This window comes from Babylonia areolata, chromosome 20 (assembly GCF_041734735.1).
Source record: "Babylonia areolata isolate BAREFJ2019XMU chromosome 20, ASM4173473v1, whole genome shotgun sequence".
Classification (NCBI taxonomy): Eukaryota; Metazoa; Mollusca; class Gastropoda; order Neogastropoda; family Buccinidae; genus Babylonia; species Babylonia areolata.
Window position 1 is genome coordinate 22,743,813 of NC_134895.1, and position 16,787 is coordinate 22,760,599.

Genomic DNA, 16,787 nt, shown 5'->3' on the forward strand with positions numbered 1-16,787 from the left:
TCGTAGAGGTTCTGTATGGCGCGGATGAGGTTTGCGTTGATGTTGTAGTAGTTCATGGTCGCCCAGAGTGCCGCATGCCACACTCTGTCGAATGCCTTCTTGAAGTCTATGAATACGTGGTAGAGTTCTTGTTGGTGTTGAAGGTATCTCTCGCTCAGAATCCTCAGATTGAAAATCTGCTCAGTTGTGCTGCGTCCTGCCCTGAATCCTGCCTGCTCTTCAGCTATAATTGCTTCAGCCTGGGGTCTTAACCTGTTCAATATGATCCTGAGCATCACTTTGCTAGGATGGCATATCAGGCTGATGGTGCGGTAGTTATTGCACTGTTGTAGGTTGCCTTTCTTGGGTATAGTGATCACTAAAGACTGGGTCCATTGTGTTGGCCACTCTCCTGTCTCCCAGATCTTCTGGCTGATTGCATGTAGCGCATCGATCATAGCCTCACCCCCTGCTTGTACCAGTTCTCCTGGGATGTTATCAATGCCTGCTGATTTTCCTTTCTTCAGGGACTTCACTGCTTCCTCCACTTCTTCTCTGAGGATGGGGAAGCTGTCTGTGTCTGTTGCCGGAGGGGTGTTGAGCTTCTCTGTGTCTCCTGTTGCACGGTGTGAGTATAGATCTGCGGTGTACTCTGTCCACCTGTTCAAGATGTCTTTGGACTCGGTCAGACACTTCCCGTTTTTGTCGAGAATGGTGCTGGGCCGTCCTTGCTTGCTGCTGGTGAGGTCCTTCACTATTTGGTAGGCCTTCTTGGCGTTGTTTTCTTTGAGGTTCCGTTCAATGTTGTTGCACTGATCAGTAATCCAGTCTTCCTTTGCCTTGAGCATGCTCCTCTTGACCTGCTTGTCTGCTTGCCTGTACTTGTCCGCTCCCTCATCACTTCCATACTTAGATTGCTTGAGGTCTCTCCTTTCGTCACACATCTTGAGTAAGTCTGGTGTGACCCAAGGCTTCTTGGTGGTCCGCTTCTTGCCTAGAACTTCATTGGCCGTCTCAGTCACTGCGGTGTTGAATGTGTCGATGAAAGTGTCTGCATCTGTGCCGTCTGCGTCAAGTAACAAGAGTGGGGCGAATTTTCCTCCAATCTTGGCCTCGAAGACTTTTGCCACGTCTGGGTCTTTTAATTTCTCCAGATCAAACTTAATTCTGGTGTGGTCCTGTTTCTTCTTCATCTTCTTGAGGTGTAGGCGGAAGGACATCATGACAAGCTCATGGTCGCTGTTAATGTCTGCTCCGGGGAAGCTGCGTGTCCTGGCGATGTTGACTGATGTGTGGAAGCGTCGCTTCACTAGGATGTAATCTATCTGGTGGTGGGATCCGTTTGGGCTGTGCCAGGTCCACCGTCTGGATGTTTTGTGGGGGTGGAATGTGTTGGTCACTTTGAGGTTGTTGAGCGTTGCAAATTCGAGCAGTCTCAAGCCTCGGTCATTGGTCTCTGTGTTACAGTAGGGCCCGCATATGCCTTTCCAGTCTTCCTGTGCATCTTCTCCGATCTTTGCATTCCAGTCCCCTTGAACAACTAGGATGTCTTTCTTTGGTGTTTCATCAATAACTTCTTGTACTTGATGGTAGAAATCTTCTATTTCTTCATCAGAGTGTGTTGTGGTTGGCGCGTAAACTTGCACGATTGTGATGTTGAAAGGTGAAGCCCGTAGGCGTATGGTGATGAGCCTGCTGGAAACTGGTCTGCATCCCATCACTGTGCTAGCTGTGTTTTTGTGCACAAGGAATCCCACACCTTCTTCGTGTCTGTCATCTCTTCCACTGAAGTAAAGCTTGTGGCCTTCGTGGGTTGTTGTTTCTCCCGTGCCTTTCCATCTCATCTCACATATCCCTAACACATTCCATTTGTATCTGTTCATAGTATGGGTAAGTTCTTCAAGCTTGCCAGGAGTATTCAGTGTCCTGACATTCCATGTGCCGACGACTATATTGTTGCACCTAGCCCTGATCTTATTTTTGGTGATATCTTTAGTGTTATCTTTGGTGTTATCTTTGGTGGCATCAGTAGCATATTTTCCACTTCCGTCCTGATGCCTCAGCGTTGTGGCGGTCCTTGGTGTTCCGGGCGACGACCGAGCCGGCATGAAATTTGTTCTGGTTGTATTCATCATGTAGCGAATCTTAGGCAATGACGCCTGGCGGAGCCCATCCCTCTCCAGGCCTGGCCACGGCCGACTTCCCCCAACTCGGAGGCTCGCCCTGGCCACGGGCACTTAGCCGTTGAAGTTCCTTCTGAACCCCTTCCGCCCTGGCCGGTGATCTGCTTCTAGGAGATCCTTCGCCCAGTGGTGCAGTGTCAACACCACCCCCTCACGTGGTTTAGCCCGCCAGCTGAGGCGGTGCACCGGGGTGTGACGCTTGGAGTCAGCACGTGAGAGATTTAGGAGTTGGATGAGGACCAGTGATGCCCGTCCTCCTAACTAGGTAGGAGCAGCTGCCGAGCAACAAAGGTACTACCTCTATCCAGAGAAGAGGATTCAGGCCTCAGAAATGAGATGCTTCAGAAGACTGCTTGGCATCTCTTATAAAGACCACATAACCAATGAGGAAGTCAAAAACAGAATAAGGCAAGCCATTGGTCCCTCTGAAGACCTTCTCACCACCATCAAGAGGCGCAAATTAAAATGGTTCGGCCACGTAACAAGAGGAGAGGGGCTTGCCAAGACAGTGCTCCAGGGAACAGTCAGAGGAGGAAGGAAGAGAGGAAGACAGAAGAAGAGATGGGAAGACAACATCACAGAATGGACAGGACTGAAGCTGAGCGAGGCGGTCAAATGTGCGAAAGACAGGGATGGATGGAGAGGACTGGCTGACAGGTCATCTGTAGCGCCCCAACGGCAACCGCCATGGGGCAGCTGATGATGAGCTGATGATACTGATTAAACTTTTTTTGGATAAAATAATTGGTTAAATCTTTACTGTCTATTGCCAAACTCTTAAACTAAGTTAAAGAATTGAAACTAAACTTGTAAAAATAGAATAAAAATCACCCATTTGTGATCTTCCATATCCCCAAAGAGATAAAACTAAAAGCAAATTAGATGTAGTTAAAAGGCACAAAAGTTGTGTGTGTATCTCCGTGTGTTTCAGGAAAAGAGTCGGGATTCAGAGCTTCAGTTCCAAGGTTGGTTGCATCTTTGATTCTTTACAACTTTTCTGAACTTTTATTAGTGTATTGTTCTAGTTGTTTTGTAAGATGAAAGCATTGAATATAGCTAGTTTTGATCATTTGGTTAAAGTTTGAAAGACACTTAAGGCTGAGCTTTGGTTCTCTGGCCTTGACACAAGTTTACAACTTTCTTTTTTCTTTAAACAAGTCTTTTAACATGCTACAAGTACAATTACTGTTTATAGTCAACAAGTATGTTTATTTTTTGGCCAGTCATGCTTCCCATTGCTTAAAATAAAGATAAAATGTGTGCATATTATTATTAAAGTTTTTTTTATATTAAAGCCTATTCAACACTCCTTTTTATGATATACTGAGCATAAAATTACAGACCTTTTGTTGTGCTTTTTTTATGTAGTTCATTTTGGTCACAGATATACCCCATGATGATGACTGGACTCCTATGCCTAAGCCCCAGAGTTCGCAAGACCCGGGCAAGACCCATACGTTCACTAATTTTCCACACTCTGCTGCAGACTCCGACGATGAGGATGACAGTGAAAAGACTGAAGTAACTGGGTTTTGTCTTGTTTTTGTTTTTGTTTTTTGTGAAAAAGGCTTATTAGATTATCTTGCAATGAGGTTGTTTGGGTGTGTGTTTTTGTTGTTGTTGTTGTTGACTCACTTGTGAAAACAAAGTGAGTCCATGTTATAACCCTATGTTTGGTTGTCTGTGTGTGTGTGTGTCCGTGGTAAACTTTAACATTGCCATTTTCTCTGAAAATACTTTGTCTGCCTATGACAAATTTGGTTTAAACATAGTATGACAAAAAACTTCACAGTCATACCAATAATAGGTTGTAAGTCTCCTGAATTAAGTTGTAATTTCCGTTTCATTAATGGTTCATTTCATTGAAATTTGTTCCGAAATCCAAAAATTCTAAAAACTGTTTCCCACCGAGATACTAGATGAAGTTTCTTAAGAAGACAACATGACCATGTTTTTCTTGTTCACAGTTAAATTTAAAAGGAAAGAAACAGAAATTCTGGACAGAACACATACAGTGATACTAACTACCCATCGACATGTTTACTGCATATGAATATTCTAAAGTGGACACTGAATTAACTGGAATGAATATAAAAGAAAAAGTGAATCAGTCGTTTCTTTCAGCTCACTGTAGACTGGTTTGTGCAGATCTAGAGATCTATCGATTGTGTTGTGATGTGCTTGAAGTGATGTCAACGTCTCCTTTACCACTGAAATAAAAGAATAATTGAGATATAATAAAACACACAGAAAAATGTTTTAAATGGTGTTATTACATCCAACATAAGGACATTTATTTATCGCACAAAGGAGAGAACAACAACATCGCTTTCAATATTGATTTTAGGCAAATGACGTCAGATGTGCTTGCAGCAGTGAGGATCAGTCAGCTTGCTTCGGAACTGAACATGCATGGTTCGATCCTGCTCGCATGCCCTTTTTTTTCTTTTTCTTTTTTTCTCCAAAGCTTATTTTATATATCATATTTGATACAGAATACTTTTTTTTATGATTAAATTTTTTTTCTCCTCATGATTCTTTTACTGGATAAAGCGCAAAGCACAAGTGAGTCTTGAAGGCTTTGCCTCTTGTTCTTTTTTATGCCACCCTCCCAACATGCCACCAGAAATGTTTGGGATCACTCTTGGATTTTTAGTTTTGAAAAAAACAATTTGAATCAGTTTGATGTATGATCACGTAGTCTTGGAACTATCAGAACCAGTTATGCTGTTATCACTATCACTGTATCGGTAATGGTATTCCACTGACAGACTGATCAGCATTGTCAAAAGTTATTCTGCAGATGACTAGGGATACAGTGACAGCAGCAACAACAACAATAAAAGTCACTGTTTGTGTGTGTGGGTTTTTTTTTTCTAACATACATGTAGAAATATTGAAGGCTGTCATATTTTCAAACTTTTTTGGGGGTAGGGTAATGCTATAGATTATAGAGGAATCAAAATCTTGAAGTGACAGTTTACTTCATTTAGGTCAGTAAATGTTTGGGGTTTTTTTTCAGTGTGTGTGGCTGAATGTAGATGTGGGTTGATGGGAACACATTCCAAGTCAAACCACAGTTCAGGCAGTGTGTATATGTCATGGGAGCACAAATGTCATGTTTATAAATGTTTTATGTATGTTTATATATGCAGGTGTATGTTAATATGTCTGTAGTATAATTACATATGTTTATGTACACATGGGAGGCGAGTGCTGATTGTGAAGCATGGATTATTCTATTGCTATCGAAGCTGTCAGGATTAACAATGTATAGTTGATTTCAGTATTTCAGTAACCTGTCTTTAAAACTCTCTTTTAATCTTGTACTTTCCGAATAATTTCTTGCTTATTTTCATGACACTTTTTAAGAAATAAAAAATCATATTAGAGAAATGATCTATTCCTTTATGTTCACACTGATTTTTATATGGTTCATTATTTTCAATATTGCAGTTTATAAAAGACAAGAAGAATGCCTCTTTCTGGACCTTCGAGTACTACCAGCAGTTCTTTGACGTGGAGACCATGCAGGTTGGGGGGCGTATCCTTGGGTCCATGCTGCCTCGACCTCACCGTAATTACCTGGAGTCACACATCCGTCCCAACCCTGATCTGTATGGTAAGGTTTATATGGCTACTTCATTGACACAAAATCCTGACGGTCTTTGAAGTGGTGAACTGATCTTTCAGTTCAGCATTTAAAAAAAAAAAAAAAAAAAAAAGTCTTACATTACAATCTTTGTGTTGGTTACATTGATGTCTTCTTTGTTTGCAATAACTGAAGTGGGGAAGTGTTGAAAAGATTCAGGGAAATATGGAAAAAACAGAGTAATATATTTTGGAAGTTATATATATTAAAGTTATATATATATTTTAAGTGTTTTTGTTTGGGTTTTGGCTCTTTTGCTATGATTGTGCAGTATTTGCTTGACAGTTGTATACAAGCCTTGATGCTCTTGTGTTGGTGTGTTATGTTTTATTTGGTAGTCTTGCTTCAGTTTCACCTAATGGGATAGTTTCACGTTACACATGTAGTGCAGTTTGACCATTTTACTTTTTTGTTAAGATTTACCTGACAGTACAGTTTGACCTTAAGCCATGGTATAGTTTGACCTCATGTTACACTTATATTTTTACCTGACAACACAGTTTACTGCAGTTTTTACCTCATGTTATAGCTTGACCTTATGTTACTTTATCCTTATGGTACAGTTTTACCAGCTAGTCATGGTACAGTTTTACTTGATGCTACAGTTTGACCTGTTAAGTTTTACCTCATACTTATGGTACAGTTTTACCTCAAGTCATGGTACGGTTTTACCTTATTTCACAGTTTTACCATGTTGTACACATGTTATTGTGCACTATTACACATTACTGTATGGCATAGTTTTACCTTGTGATATAGCTTTACCTCATCATGATACAGTTTTATCTTTTTGGTACAGTTTTACTCTGTGGTACAGTTTTGCCGCAACTCATGATGCAGTGTTACCTGATGATACAGTTTTACCTTATGATTCAATTCCCAGCTTTACTTTATGGACAATTTACATTTTTACTTTGTGGTACAGTTTTACCTCAAGTCTGGATACATTTTTACCTTACAGTGCAGTTTTACCTTTACAGTTTTACCCCATGGTACAGTTTTACCACAAGTCATGCTACAGTTTTAAACTTATGATACAATTTACAGTTTCACCCAATGGTACAGTTTTCAGTTTTGCCTTAGGTACGGTTTTATGTTAAGCCATGGCACTGTTTAACTCTGTGTTACAGTTTTGCCTCACAGTACACTCAAGCCAAAAGCCAAATGACATTGTGCAGTTTAGCATCGTGATGAATGTCATTTCAGGTCCCTTTTGGATCTGCACAACGCTGGTGTTCACCACAGGTATCGCTGGCAACCTGGCCAATTATCTGCAGGCTGCTGGACAGAACTATCAGTGGGTGTACGACTTTCACAAAGGTCTGTCAAACTGGATAAACTGAACATCTGTTCCATTGTTTGTAGTGCTTGGTGATATTGAATTGAGCTACCTGAAGAGATTTTCACCAGTGGAGGTGGTACTTGGTGAGGATGACTGCAATTGACTCTGCAGGAGAAGTGTTTATATTCAGTAGAGTTATTGCATTGTCACATGCATTGTTATAATAATGATTATAACATTAACAACATGGTCACATTTCCCAGAGAAGTTTGTGGCGTTTACAATAAAAGTTATGCATACGTTAATGTACATGCACTCAAGTATGACACACCATAAGCAAACAAGCATGCACATGTGCATATATAAATATACATACAGTGAAGCATTCAAGCATGCATACGCATGTGCGTGCACACACACACACACACACACAGCAGAAGTTCAAGAAGCACATTGTCAATAAGATTACAGGCAGAATGGAAAACGTTTTTTGAGAGACTGAACTGGGAAATGCACATGATAGACTGTGTATGTTATCATTTGTGCGTTTGTATTTTTGTTTCGTTGTGTATATCATATGTGGTGTCTATTGATCAGAGATACATTTTCCATGGTGTTGAGTTGAGTGCAAGGTGGTTGCTTTTTTGTTGGTTTTTTAAATGGTATTTCAGTTATGGTTTCCTAGTAAAGGTTGGAATGTTTTGTTGTTATTGTTGTTTTTCCTCTCATGTGACGAGCACCACTCAGATGGCAGCAGTGCGGTTATTATAGCAATTAAAAGAATTTTTTTAAATGCCTGTATTTTTGCAGTGACGTTTGCGGCCACTGCCATCTTCAGCTATTGGTGGGTGGTTCCCTTCATCCTGTTTGGCTTGCTGTGGTGGAGGGGCAACCCTGAGCGCTACACATTCCTGGAGCTCATCTGCCTCTATGGCTATTCCCTGGCCATCTATATTCCCATCTCAGTGAGCTTTGGGTGGTTTCTGTGCGATCACTGTTTTGTATTGTTTTGTTGAGTTGGGGTGGTGTGGGGTGTTGTTTGTTCGGAGGTGTTGGCTTCACAGTTTCAACAGTGTGTGTGTGTGTGTGTGTGTGTGTGTGTGATTGTGTGCGTGTGTTTGTGTGTGTTTCTCTGTGTGTTTGAGAATTCAGTCTGGTACATGATTGTTTTTCATTAGTGTGGTTTCATCTGTTGACTTTACAGATTCAGCAGTGTGTGTGTGTGTGAGTGTGCATGTGCATGTTTATGTGAGAGTTTATGTGTGTTTGTGCATGTGTGTGTGCTTGTGTGTGCATGTGTGTGTGTGTTTGAGAATTTCGTCTGCTACATGATTGTTTTCCTGTGTTTAGTTTTATCTGTTTGATTTTAAAGAATGGAAAATGATTTGACACTTTTGTTTGTTTTGATGGAAATATGGAAAGATACTATCATTGAGGAGCTGCCAATCAAGAGTGTGTATTTCTGAAATATGATGCTCTATCAGAAATATTATTATGTTCCCATGTTCGAGGTAAAAATTTTACCAATATCACTCTGTCTGTCATTGTGTGTGTGTGTGTGTGTGTGTGTGTGTGTGTGTGTGTGTGTGTGTGTTCTGGTTGCTTTGTGTGATGCAGGTTGAGTGGGGTTGCTGTGGTAGTTGATGGAACCGTTAAACTTCCCTGGCTTTGATATCATGTGTGTGATATCTGACAGTTGCTGTGGGTGATACCATGTGTCTGATATCTGAAAGTTGCTGTGGGTGATATCATGTGTGTGATATCTGACAGCTGCTGTGGGTGATACCATGTGTGTGATATCTGACAGCTGCTGTGGGTGATACCATGTGTGTGATATCTGACAGCTGTTGTGGGGTGATACCATGTGTGTGATATCTGACAGCTGCTGTGGGGTGATACCATGTGTGTGATATCTGACAACCATTGTGGGTGATACCATGTGTGTGATATCTGACAGCTGCTGTGGGTGATACCATGTGTGTGATATCTGACAGCTGCTGTGGGTGATATCATGTGTGTGATATCTGACAGCTGCTGTGGGTGATACCATGTGTGTGATATCTGACAGCCATTGTGGGTGATACCGTGTGTGTGATATCTGACAGCTGTTGTAGGTGATACCATGTGTGTGATATCTGAAAGTTGCTGTGGGTGATACCATATGTGTGATATCTGACAGCTGCTGTGGGTGATACCATGTGTGTGATATCTGACAGCTGCTGTGGGTGATATCATGTGTGTGATATCTGACAGCTGCTGTGGGTGATACCATGTGTGTGATATCTGACAGTCGTGGGTGATATCATGTGTGTGATATCTGACAGCTGCTGTGGGTGATACCATGTGTGTGATATCTGACAGCTGCTGTGGGTGATACCATGTGTGTGATATCTGACAGCTGCTGTGGGGTGATACCATGTGTGTGATATCTGACAGTTGCTGTGGGTGATATCATGTGTGTGATATCTGACAGCTGCTGTGGGTGATACCATGTGTGTGATATCTGACAGCTGCTGTGGGTGATACCATGTGTGTGATATCTGACAGCTGCTGTGGGTGATACCGGTGGCATGGCTGCAGTGGTTACTTGTGGTGCTGGGCGCGGTGCTGTCGGGTTCGGCGCTGCTGTTGGCCGTGTGGCCTGCCTTCAAGGAGGACAAGAAACAGGTTGGTGAGAGGGGCAGCTTCTGGGTTCGCTTCTCCGCTTCTCCGTACCTTTTGAAGATTCACCTCTTCCATCCTGTTGTTGGTTTTTTTAAAATCAAAAACAGAATGTCCATTTTCTGGGGGGAAAAAAAGAAAAGAAAAGCTGATTGGCCATTCTGATGAAGCTGAATCAACAATTGTAAAAAAAAAAAATGCATATGTCAAGACAATGTGAATGTGGATGAGGCAACAGACAATACCACAAACAAAATTGTGAATATCCTTGTAAGATATACTACAATGAAGTGTGACCTTGTTCTTGATTATGACTAAGGTGTGATGTTGTAAATGTTATCAGGCTGCCGTTGGAGTGGTGATGAAAGTGTGACCATGTTGCAGACCGTGGTGTGATACATGTAATGATGTTGCTGATGTTGGTGACAGGTTGCGATTGGGGCGATGGTCCTGATCTTCTTGCTGCATGGTGCACTGGCCATGGGCTTTATGGTGAGTCTGTCAGTGCTGTGTTCTTTGTCACAACTAGGGGGTGGCCGGGAGGGGTGGGGGTAGGGTGAGGGGGGGGGGGGGGGGTAGGTGTTAGAAAAATGGACTTTGCAGAGTATAGTTTCATGTGTGTGAGTGAGTGAGAGTGAGTTAGCGAGTAAGTGTGTGCATTCTTCTCGCATCTTTCCATTGCCAAAATATTCACCAGTGTGGTGCTTTTTTTATCCTGTTCATGCTCTCCTCTACTCTGTGTGCCTCCAGGCCTTTAAAATACTATTTAGGTGGAGCAGATATGCTGTATTGTGCTAGCACTGAAAATATCACTCTCTTTTTTTCAATGAAAGAAAAATTGATAGAATTCAGGGTAAATGGTTTGTGATTATTAATCCAGTATTCTTTATGTGAATTGAAAAATTGCATCACTAACATGTTTTGTTAGTGTTTTTTTGTTGTTTTTTTGTTCAAGGTAAAAAAGAAGACATCAGTAAACTGGGAATAAAAAAAAAAGAGATAAGAAAAAATGATGCAGTCATCAATCAGCTTCAGCAAAACAAAGCATGCTTTCACTTGTAATCAGCAAGCAAGTGACATGTCATAGAAAATTTGACATGTCAGTCATTGCAAACAGTTTTCATTCTTTCATGACCATAGAATTTCATGGCTGATTTATGGCATGTACAGTTTAAAAAAAAAAAAAAAAAAAAATACGGATTGAAAGTTCCATTGCCTTTTAGTTTTATGGCCATCAAGACAGTGGATTGATATCCACTGCGTGTTTGTATTTGTAATTCTTTTTATCACAACAGATTTCTCTGTGTGAAATTCGGGCTGCTCTCCCCAGGGAGAGCCGCGTCGCTACACTACAGCGCCACCCTTTTTTTTTTTTTTGTATTTTTTCCTGCGTGCAGTTTTTTTTGTTTTTGCTATCGAAGTGGATTTTTTACAGAATTTTGCCAGGAACAACCTTTTTGTTGCCGTGGGTTCTTTTACATGTGCTAAATGCATACTGCACACGGGAACTCAGTTTATCATCTCATCCGAATGACTAGCGTCCAGACCACCACTCAAGGTCTAGTGGAGGGGGAGAAAATATCGGCAGCTGAGCCGTGATTCGAACCAGCTCGCTCAGATTCTTGCGCTTCCTAGGCGGATGCGTTACCTCTAGGCCATCACTCCACATGTGTGTGGCTTGGTGTAGGAAGGCGGGGACCAATCCTCTCCTTCTGCCGCTTAAACCTTCCCCAGCCAAAGTCAGGTACCCATTCACATCAGGGTGGAGTGAGGAAAATCAGAGTGAAGTGCCTTTCCAGAGGACGCAGCACCATGCTGAAACCTTTATCTCTGGAACAGAGGTCCAGCCTCACCGATTCTGCCATGGCACCGACACTTTTAAAACAGAACTGATAAAATCTACAGGTTGTCATCAGTGGAGTACTTCTGCACCTGTTGTGTCTGTTTCAGCTCTACAGATTGTTGTCAGTGGAGTACTTCCGTCCCTGTTGTGTCTGTTTCCGCTCTACAGACTGTTGTCAGTGGAGTACTTCCGTCCCTGTTGTGTCTGTTTCCGCTCTACAGACTGTTGTCAGTGGAGTACTTCCGTCCCTGTTGTGTCTTTCCACTCTACAGACTGTTGTCAGTGGAGTACTTCTGTCCCTGTTGTGTCTTTCCACTCTACAGACTGTTGTCAGTGGAGTACTTCCGTCCCTGTTGTGTCTGTTTCCGCTCTACAGATTGTTGTCAGTGGAGTACTTCCGTCCCTGTTGTGTCTTTCCGCTCTACAGACTGTTGTCAGTGGAGTACTTCCGTCCCTGTTGTGTCTTTCCACTCTACAGACTGTTGTCAGTGGAGTACTTCCGTCCCTGTTGTGTCTGTTTCCGCTCTACAGATTGTTGTCAGTGGAGTACTTCCGTCCCTGTTGTGTCTTTCCGCTCTACAGACTGTTGTCAGTGGAGTACTTCTGCACCTGTTGTGTCTGTTTCAGCTCTACAGATTGTTGTCAGTGGAGTACTTCCGTCCCTGTTGTGTCTGTTTCCGCTCTACAGACTGTTGTCAGTGGAGTACTTCCGTCCCTGTTGTGTCTGTTTCCACTCTACAGATGTTGTGTCTGCTTCAGCTCCACAGAATGTCATCAGTGGAGTACTTCTGCATATGTTTTGTCTGTTTCAGCTCAACATACTCTTGTCAGTGGAGTGCTTTAACACCTGTTGTGTATGTTTTAGCTCTACAGATTGTCTGTCATCAGTGGAGTACTTCTGCACCTGTTTCTGTTTCAGCTCCATGGTATCATAAGTGCAGTACTCCTGTGCCTGTTTTTACTTGTTTCAGCTCTATAGTATCATCAGTGGAGTACTTCTGCACCTGTTTTTGCTTTATTTCAGCTCTACAGATTGTCTGTCATCAGTGGAGTACTTCTGCACCTGTTTTTACTTTGTTACAGCTCTACTTTTTCCATGTGCCCAGCACAGCAGCAGGGCCCACCACTCTAGCACCAGGCAAAAACACAACACTTGCTCCCCCTGTCAACCCATCGCACAACATCCCGACCAGTCTCACCCTCCAGAACGATAACCATCCCAGTCAGAACAACGCACAGTCGGCGCAGGGACAGCAGTCACAGAATGTGATGCAACCACCACCTGGACCCGCAGCGAATGCTGCTGTAGAGAGACCAGCCAACCAGTCAAACACGGGACAGGACTCCGTTGCACATAAGCCCAACCCTGACGCTGTGCCAGGCAGGAACAAGGCTCCCTCACAGGAGAACGCTCCCCCACAGCAACCACCGTTGTCGTCGCAACAGTCAGGAAAGATGGGGACTGGTGGAGCAGGACCCAACGCTCAGTGAGTGAGGACGGGTGGTGTCTGCAGGACCAACCAACCGACACACAGTGGGGACAGGGTTCCCACAGAGGTGTGGAAGTCTGTGACATTCCTTTAGGTGGGGGAGGGAGGAAGACCCATTTCCAGGGCTTGAAAAGTAATGGATATGGGAATATTTACTGTGCTAAGTCTGGAAAAAGTCTTGGAATTTTTACAATACCTTTCACCGGACCTACGGTATCATACTTAGGAGAAAAAAACCAGAAAGAAAACAAAAACACAGGAAACATCAGTGGTGAAAATTGAATAGTAATGTAAGATTTCTTTTTTTCTGCAAATAGTTGTGTCTCAATAGAATACAATGTATTAAGCTTTTGTGTTGTCACCCTTGAAAAAATACATGAACGGATAAATGTTAAATCTATCTTACCAGTAATTACTTCGTAATCACTACAAAACTTTTACCATCACCAGTTTTGCTGGATGTGTGGTAATTCTCTTTAAGCATTATAGTCAAAAATAGTGTTTGAGCTTTTGTATACTTGTATTTTTTGTGTGTGTGCAATTTTGTTTTTGGAGTCTTGGAAAATGTAACACAGGGATTTGGACAAAAACCTTGGAAAAAGTGTGGAATTTTGTTTAAACTGTGGGAATCCTGTAATGAGTGGTCTTCACCTGCATGGCTTAGGGTGCAGGAAGGACAGGTGGGTTCTCTGGAAAAGAGTTTAAAACAGAAAGTTATATATATATATATACATAAATCCAAGAGGCCACTGACAGTTGAGGTCGTTTTCAAGGTTGCTTCAAACTGCTGCACAGGTCCATGTTACATGATTTCAACAAACTGCTTAACAGGATGTGTGGGAGATAAGCTTTCAGACAACTGTATTGGAATGTGGGATTTCTTCAGACCAAGCAGGTCTGTAACATTATGTAGGATACAGGTTTACAGACTTCAGCTGATACAGATACCCTTTGAATTCTCAGATGGATTTGGAGGCTGTTCATACAATTAATCCTTTCATATACATTAACAATGTATTGTCCGCATTCAACCAAATATGGATGCTGTATATGGTTATTTTGGGACATAATCCATAGATAAAGATGAGGGATTCTGTTAGACTGCAGTGGAGGTTGTTTCTGGGGTTCCGGTTTACTGGTAAAAAATAGGTCTGCAGCAAGCTCAGACCTATAGGATGGTCTTTCTACTTGCAAAAAATGATGTTCTGTCCTTGACCGCACCATTTCATGAGACACCAGTCATGCTTGCATCATTGTTCAGTCATTGCAGTAATCACTTTAGATTTAAAAGACCATTTCTGGTTGGCACTTCAACAGATTGGGACATATTTTAACGAATTTGTACTATTTCTGATGTACAGGTGCTTGGGCAAATAACACCTTGTGATATTTGGGCTCCAGTGTGTTTTGTGCATATTGTGGGGAGCTTGTCTTTATTGCTTTTGTTGTTGGGTTTTTTCAAGAATGATCGTGTTTTTCAAAATATATTGGTTTTGGTTTTGTTGTTTATGTTCCATGACTGCTTGGTTTTGGAGGCCCATTTTGATTTCTCCTTTTCTGGAGTTCTTTGGATATGTGAAAAGATCATCAGCACAGCTTGCTGTCACTAAATGCACTTACTTTTCCTGGAAGAAGAAGCTCATACTGTGTCTGAAAAAAAAAGTGCAATCTTGTTTAGATGAATGGGTGGGGTGGGGTGGGGGGAGGAGTGTGTGCATGTGTGTGTGTGCATGTTTGTGATTTTCTTGCATTCCTCCAATTAAAAGAGAAAAAAAGAGAAAAGAGAGATTTCACATCTTTATTTGGAATAAGTTATTCAATTGTGTATGAGCCTGAAATATTTATTGATTGAACAATGTAAAGGTAATTTTGAAAGATGATCGTGTCAAGCAGGCTTACTGTTTTTATTTAGTTGTTTTTTTTAATCACACTCACTGTTTTCTTATATACATTCCTTCACTTGTCTCTTCCCCTCTACACCCATATGTCTGCTTTCAAACAGGGTTTGGAGATGTAACAACGAGGTGTGTCACCTTACTGGCAGGTGATGATAACTGTGTTGGTGGTTCAGTTTGTACATTAATGTCTGAAAGAAATCCAGAGATAGTGAAAAAAGAAGCTGTTTAGATTATTTCTTTACATTACAGGGATTATGTCATCATATTTCCACTTTCTGTTGTTGTTTTTTTAACAGTATTCACTACTAATGAGTGGGGGATATTTTAGTCACATAACATAGTTATTTGGAGGAGACAATAAGCCAAGGTCTCTTGTGGTTCACTTTGTGCACGTGAAAGAATCCACAGCAACAAAAGGTTTGTCCCTGGGAAAAATCATCAGCAAAATGCACTTTGATGGGAAAACAAATTAACTCGCAGTCAGAAAAAAAAAAAAAAATATGGGTGGCACTGCACTTTTGTGCACTCTCTCCCTGGGTAGAGCAGGCCAAATTTCACACGAGAAATCTATTGTGAGAAAGACTAATGCAATACAACTAAAGATAATCATGTGGTTGCATTTGATTGTTGAAAGGGAAATTACTTATGATTTAGGTTGATCAAACCAAAAGATACCAGTACTGAATGAGAGCTAACAACATTAAATTACTGTAAGAGCCTCGTTTAGGCTCTTAAGTGTTTTCCCCAACATGTCATTTACTTCTTTATTACCTTCACTTGCTGGTAGAAGGGAGACCCAAGATCCAGTTTGGTTATCCAAGTCTGTGTGGTCTCTCATCAACACAGTACATGACTTACAGGAGTTTTCCAAGAGGGATGAACAGATGATTAACAGATTGCCCCACTTGGGCCGAGCTATGTTCTGCACACGACGGATTCAGACCCCTGCTTGAGTTTACCCCAGTGGGTCATGGTAAGTATGTTAAATTCAATGTAATTGAATTGAATTCTGCCCTGTTCACAATTGTGACCACCACTGTGAAAAATTACAGGTGGGGCAGAGCAAGGCATGGAGAGGAAAAGCCCATGTTGAAATCAGCAGAGACATTTCTTTGACAATTCTGTAAAAATGTTTTAAAGGATATTGTGCAGTATCTGTTCAGTCTTTCTTTTTTTTTTACTTCTTCTTCTTCTTTCAGTTTTAGGCATGTGGACAAGTCAGGGGACAATTTATTATCTTTGCAGACTTGGAGGTCAGAATTATGGTGTGTTTTTTTGTGCATTTTTTTTTTTTAAACAAGGGAAATGTATTGAGCTTCATTCATTGGTTTGCTGTTACCAGTATGATTGTCATGAGGGGTGTCCTGCTCCTTCCCACATTGTAATCTAGTGAGTGCAGGATGCTACACATTATCATTGTGGTGAATATGCATTTTGAGTTATCATTTACTGGAGTTTTTCATTGACTCAGGCTTTGAAGGAACCAGAGACTGTGGCTGGTTATTTTTGGAACAACTGAGAATTGCTGCTTGGTTTGATAATCTGTGCATTTGGGTTTTGTTGATGGGTTTTGTTCCCATGAGAGGTTTTGTGGAAATAAGTGGGTTTGTGTATGTGCTGATTAAGTTATGATTGTGTGTGACTTCTTAACGTGTGAATGCGTCTGCTTTAGCATGTGTGTTTTTGAGTGAGCAAAAGAGAGAGATTGATTTATGGAAAATATGGTTTGTCTTGAAAATAAAAAGGGAACAAAATGCTGTGGGTTTTTTTGTTTTTTGTTTGTTTTGTTTTGTTTTGTT

At 41.6% G+C, this 16,787-nt stretch overlaps 1 protein-coding gene across 1 annotated transcript in view; it reads left to right on the forward strand.

Moving 5' to 3' along the window:
* LOC143295309 (protein YIPF1-like) overlaps positions 1–16,742 on the forward strand; it is an 18,488-nt gene extending 1,746 nt beyond the window's left edge. The window contains exons 2-9 of the mRNA XM_076606940.1: positions 3,094–3,127; positions 3,547–3,683; positions 5,619–5,784; positions 7,021–7,134; positions 7,907–8,061; positions 9,644–9,763; positions 10,187–10,249; positions 12,684–16,742. Of these exons, the coding sequence (XP_076463055.1) occupies positions 3,094–3,127; positions 3,547–3,683; positions 5,619–5,784; positions 7,021–7,134; positions 7,907–8,061; positions 9,644–9,763; positions 10,187–10,249; positions 12,684–13,091 (1,197 nt within the window). The 3' untranslated portion in view covers positions 13,092–16,742. The remainder of the gene's footprint in view (positions 1–3,093; positions 3,128–3,546; positions 3,684–5,618; positions 5,785–7,020; positions 7,135–7,906; positions 8,062–9,643; positions 9,764–10,186; positions 10,250–12,683) is intronic.
* Positions 16,743–16,787: the final 45 nt, after the last annotated feature.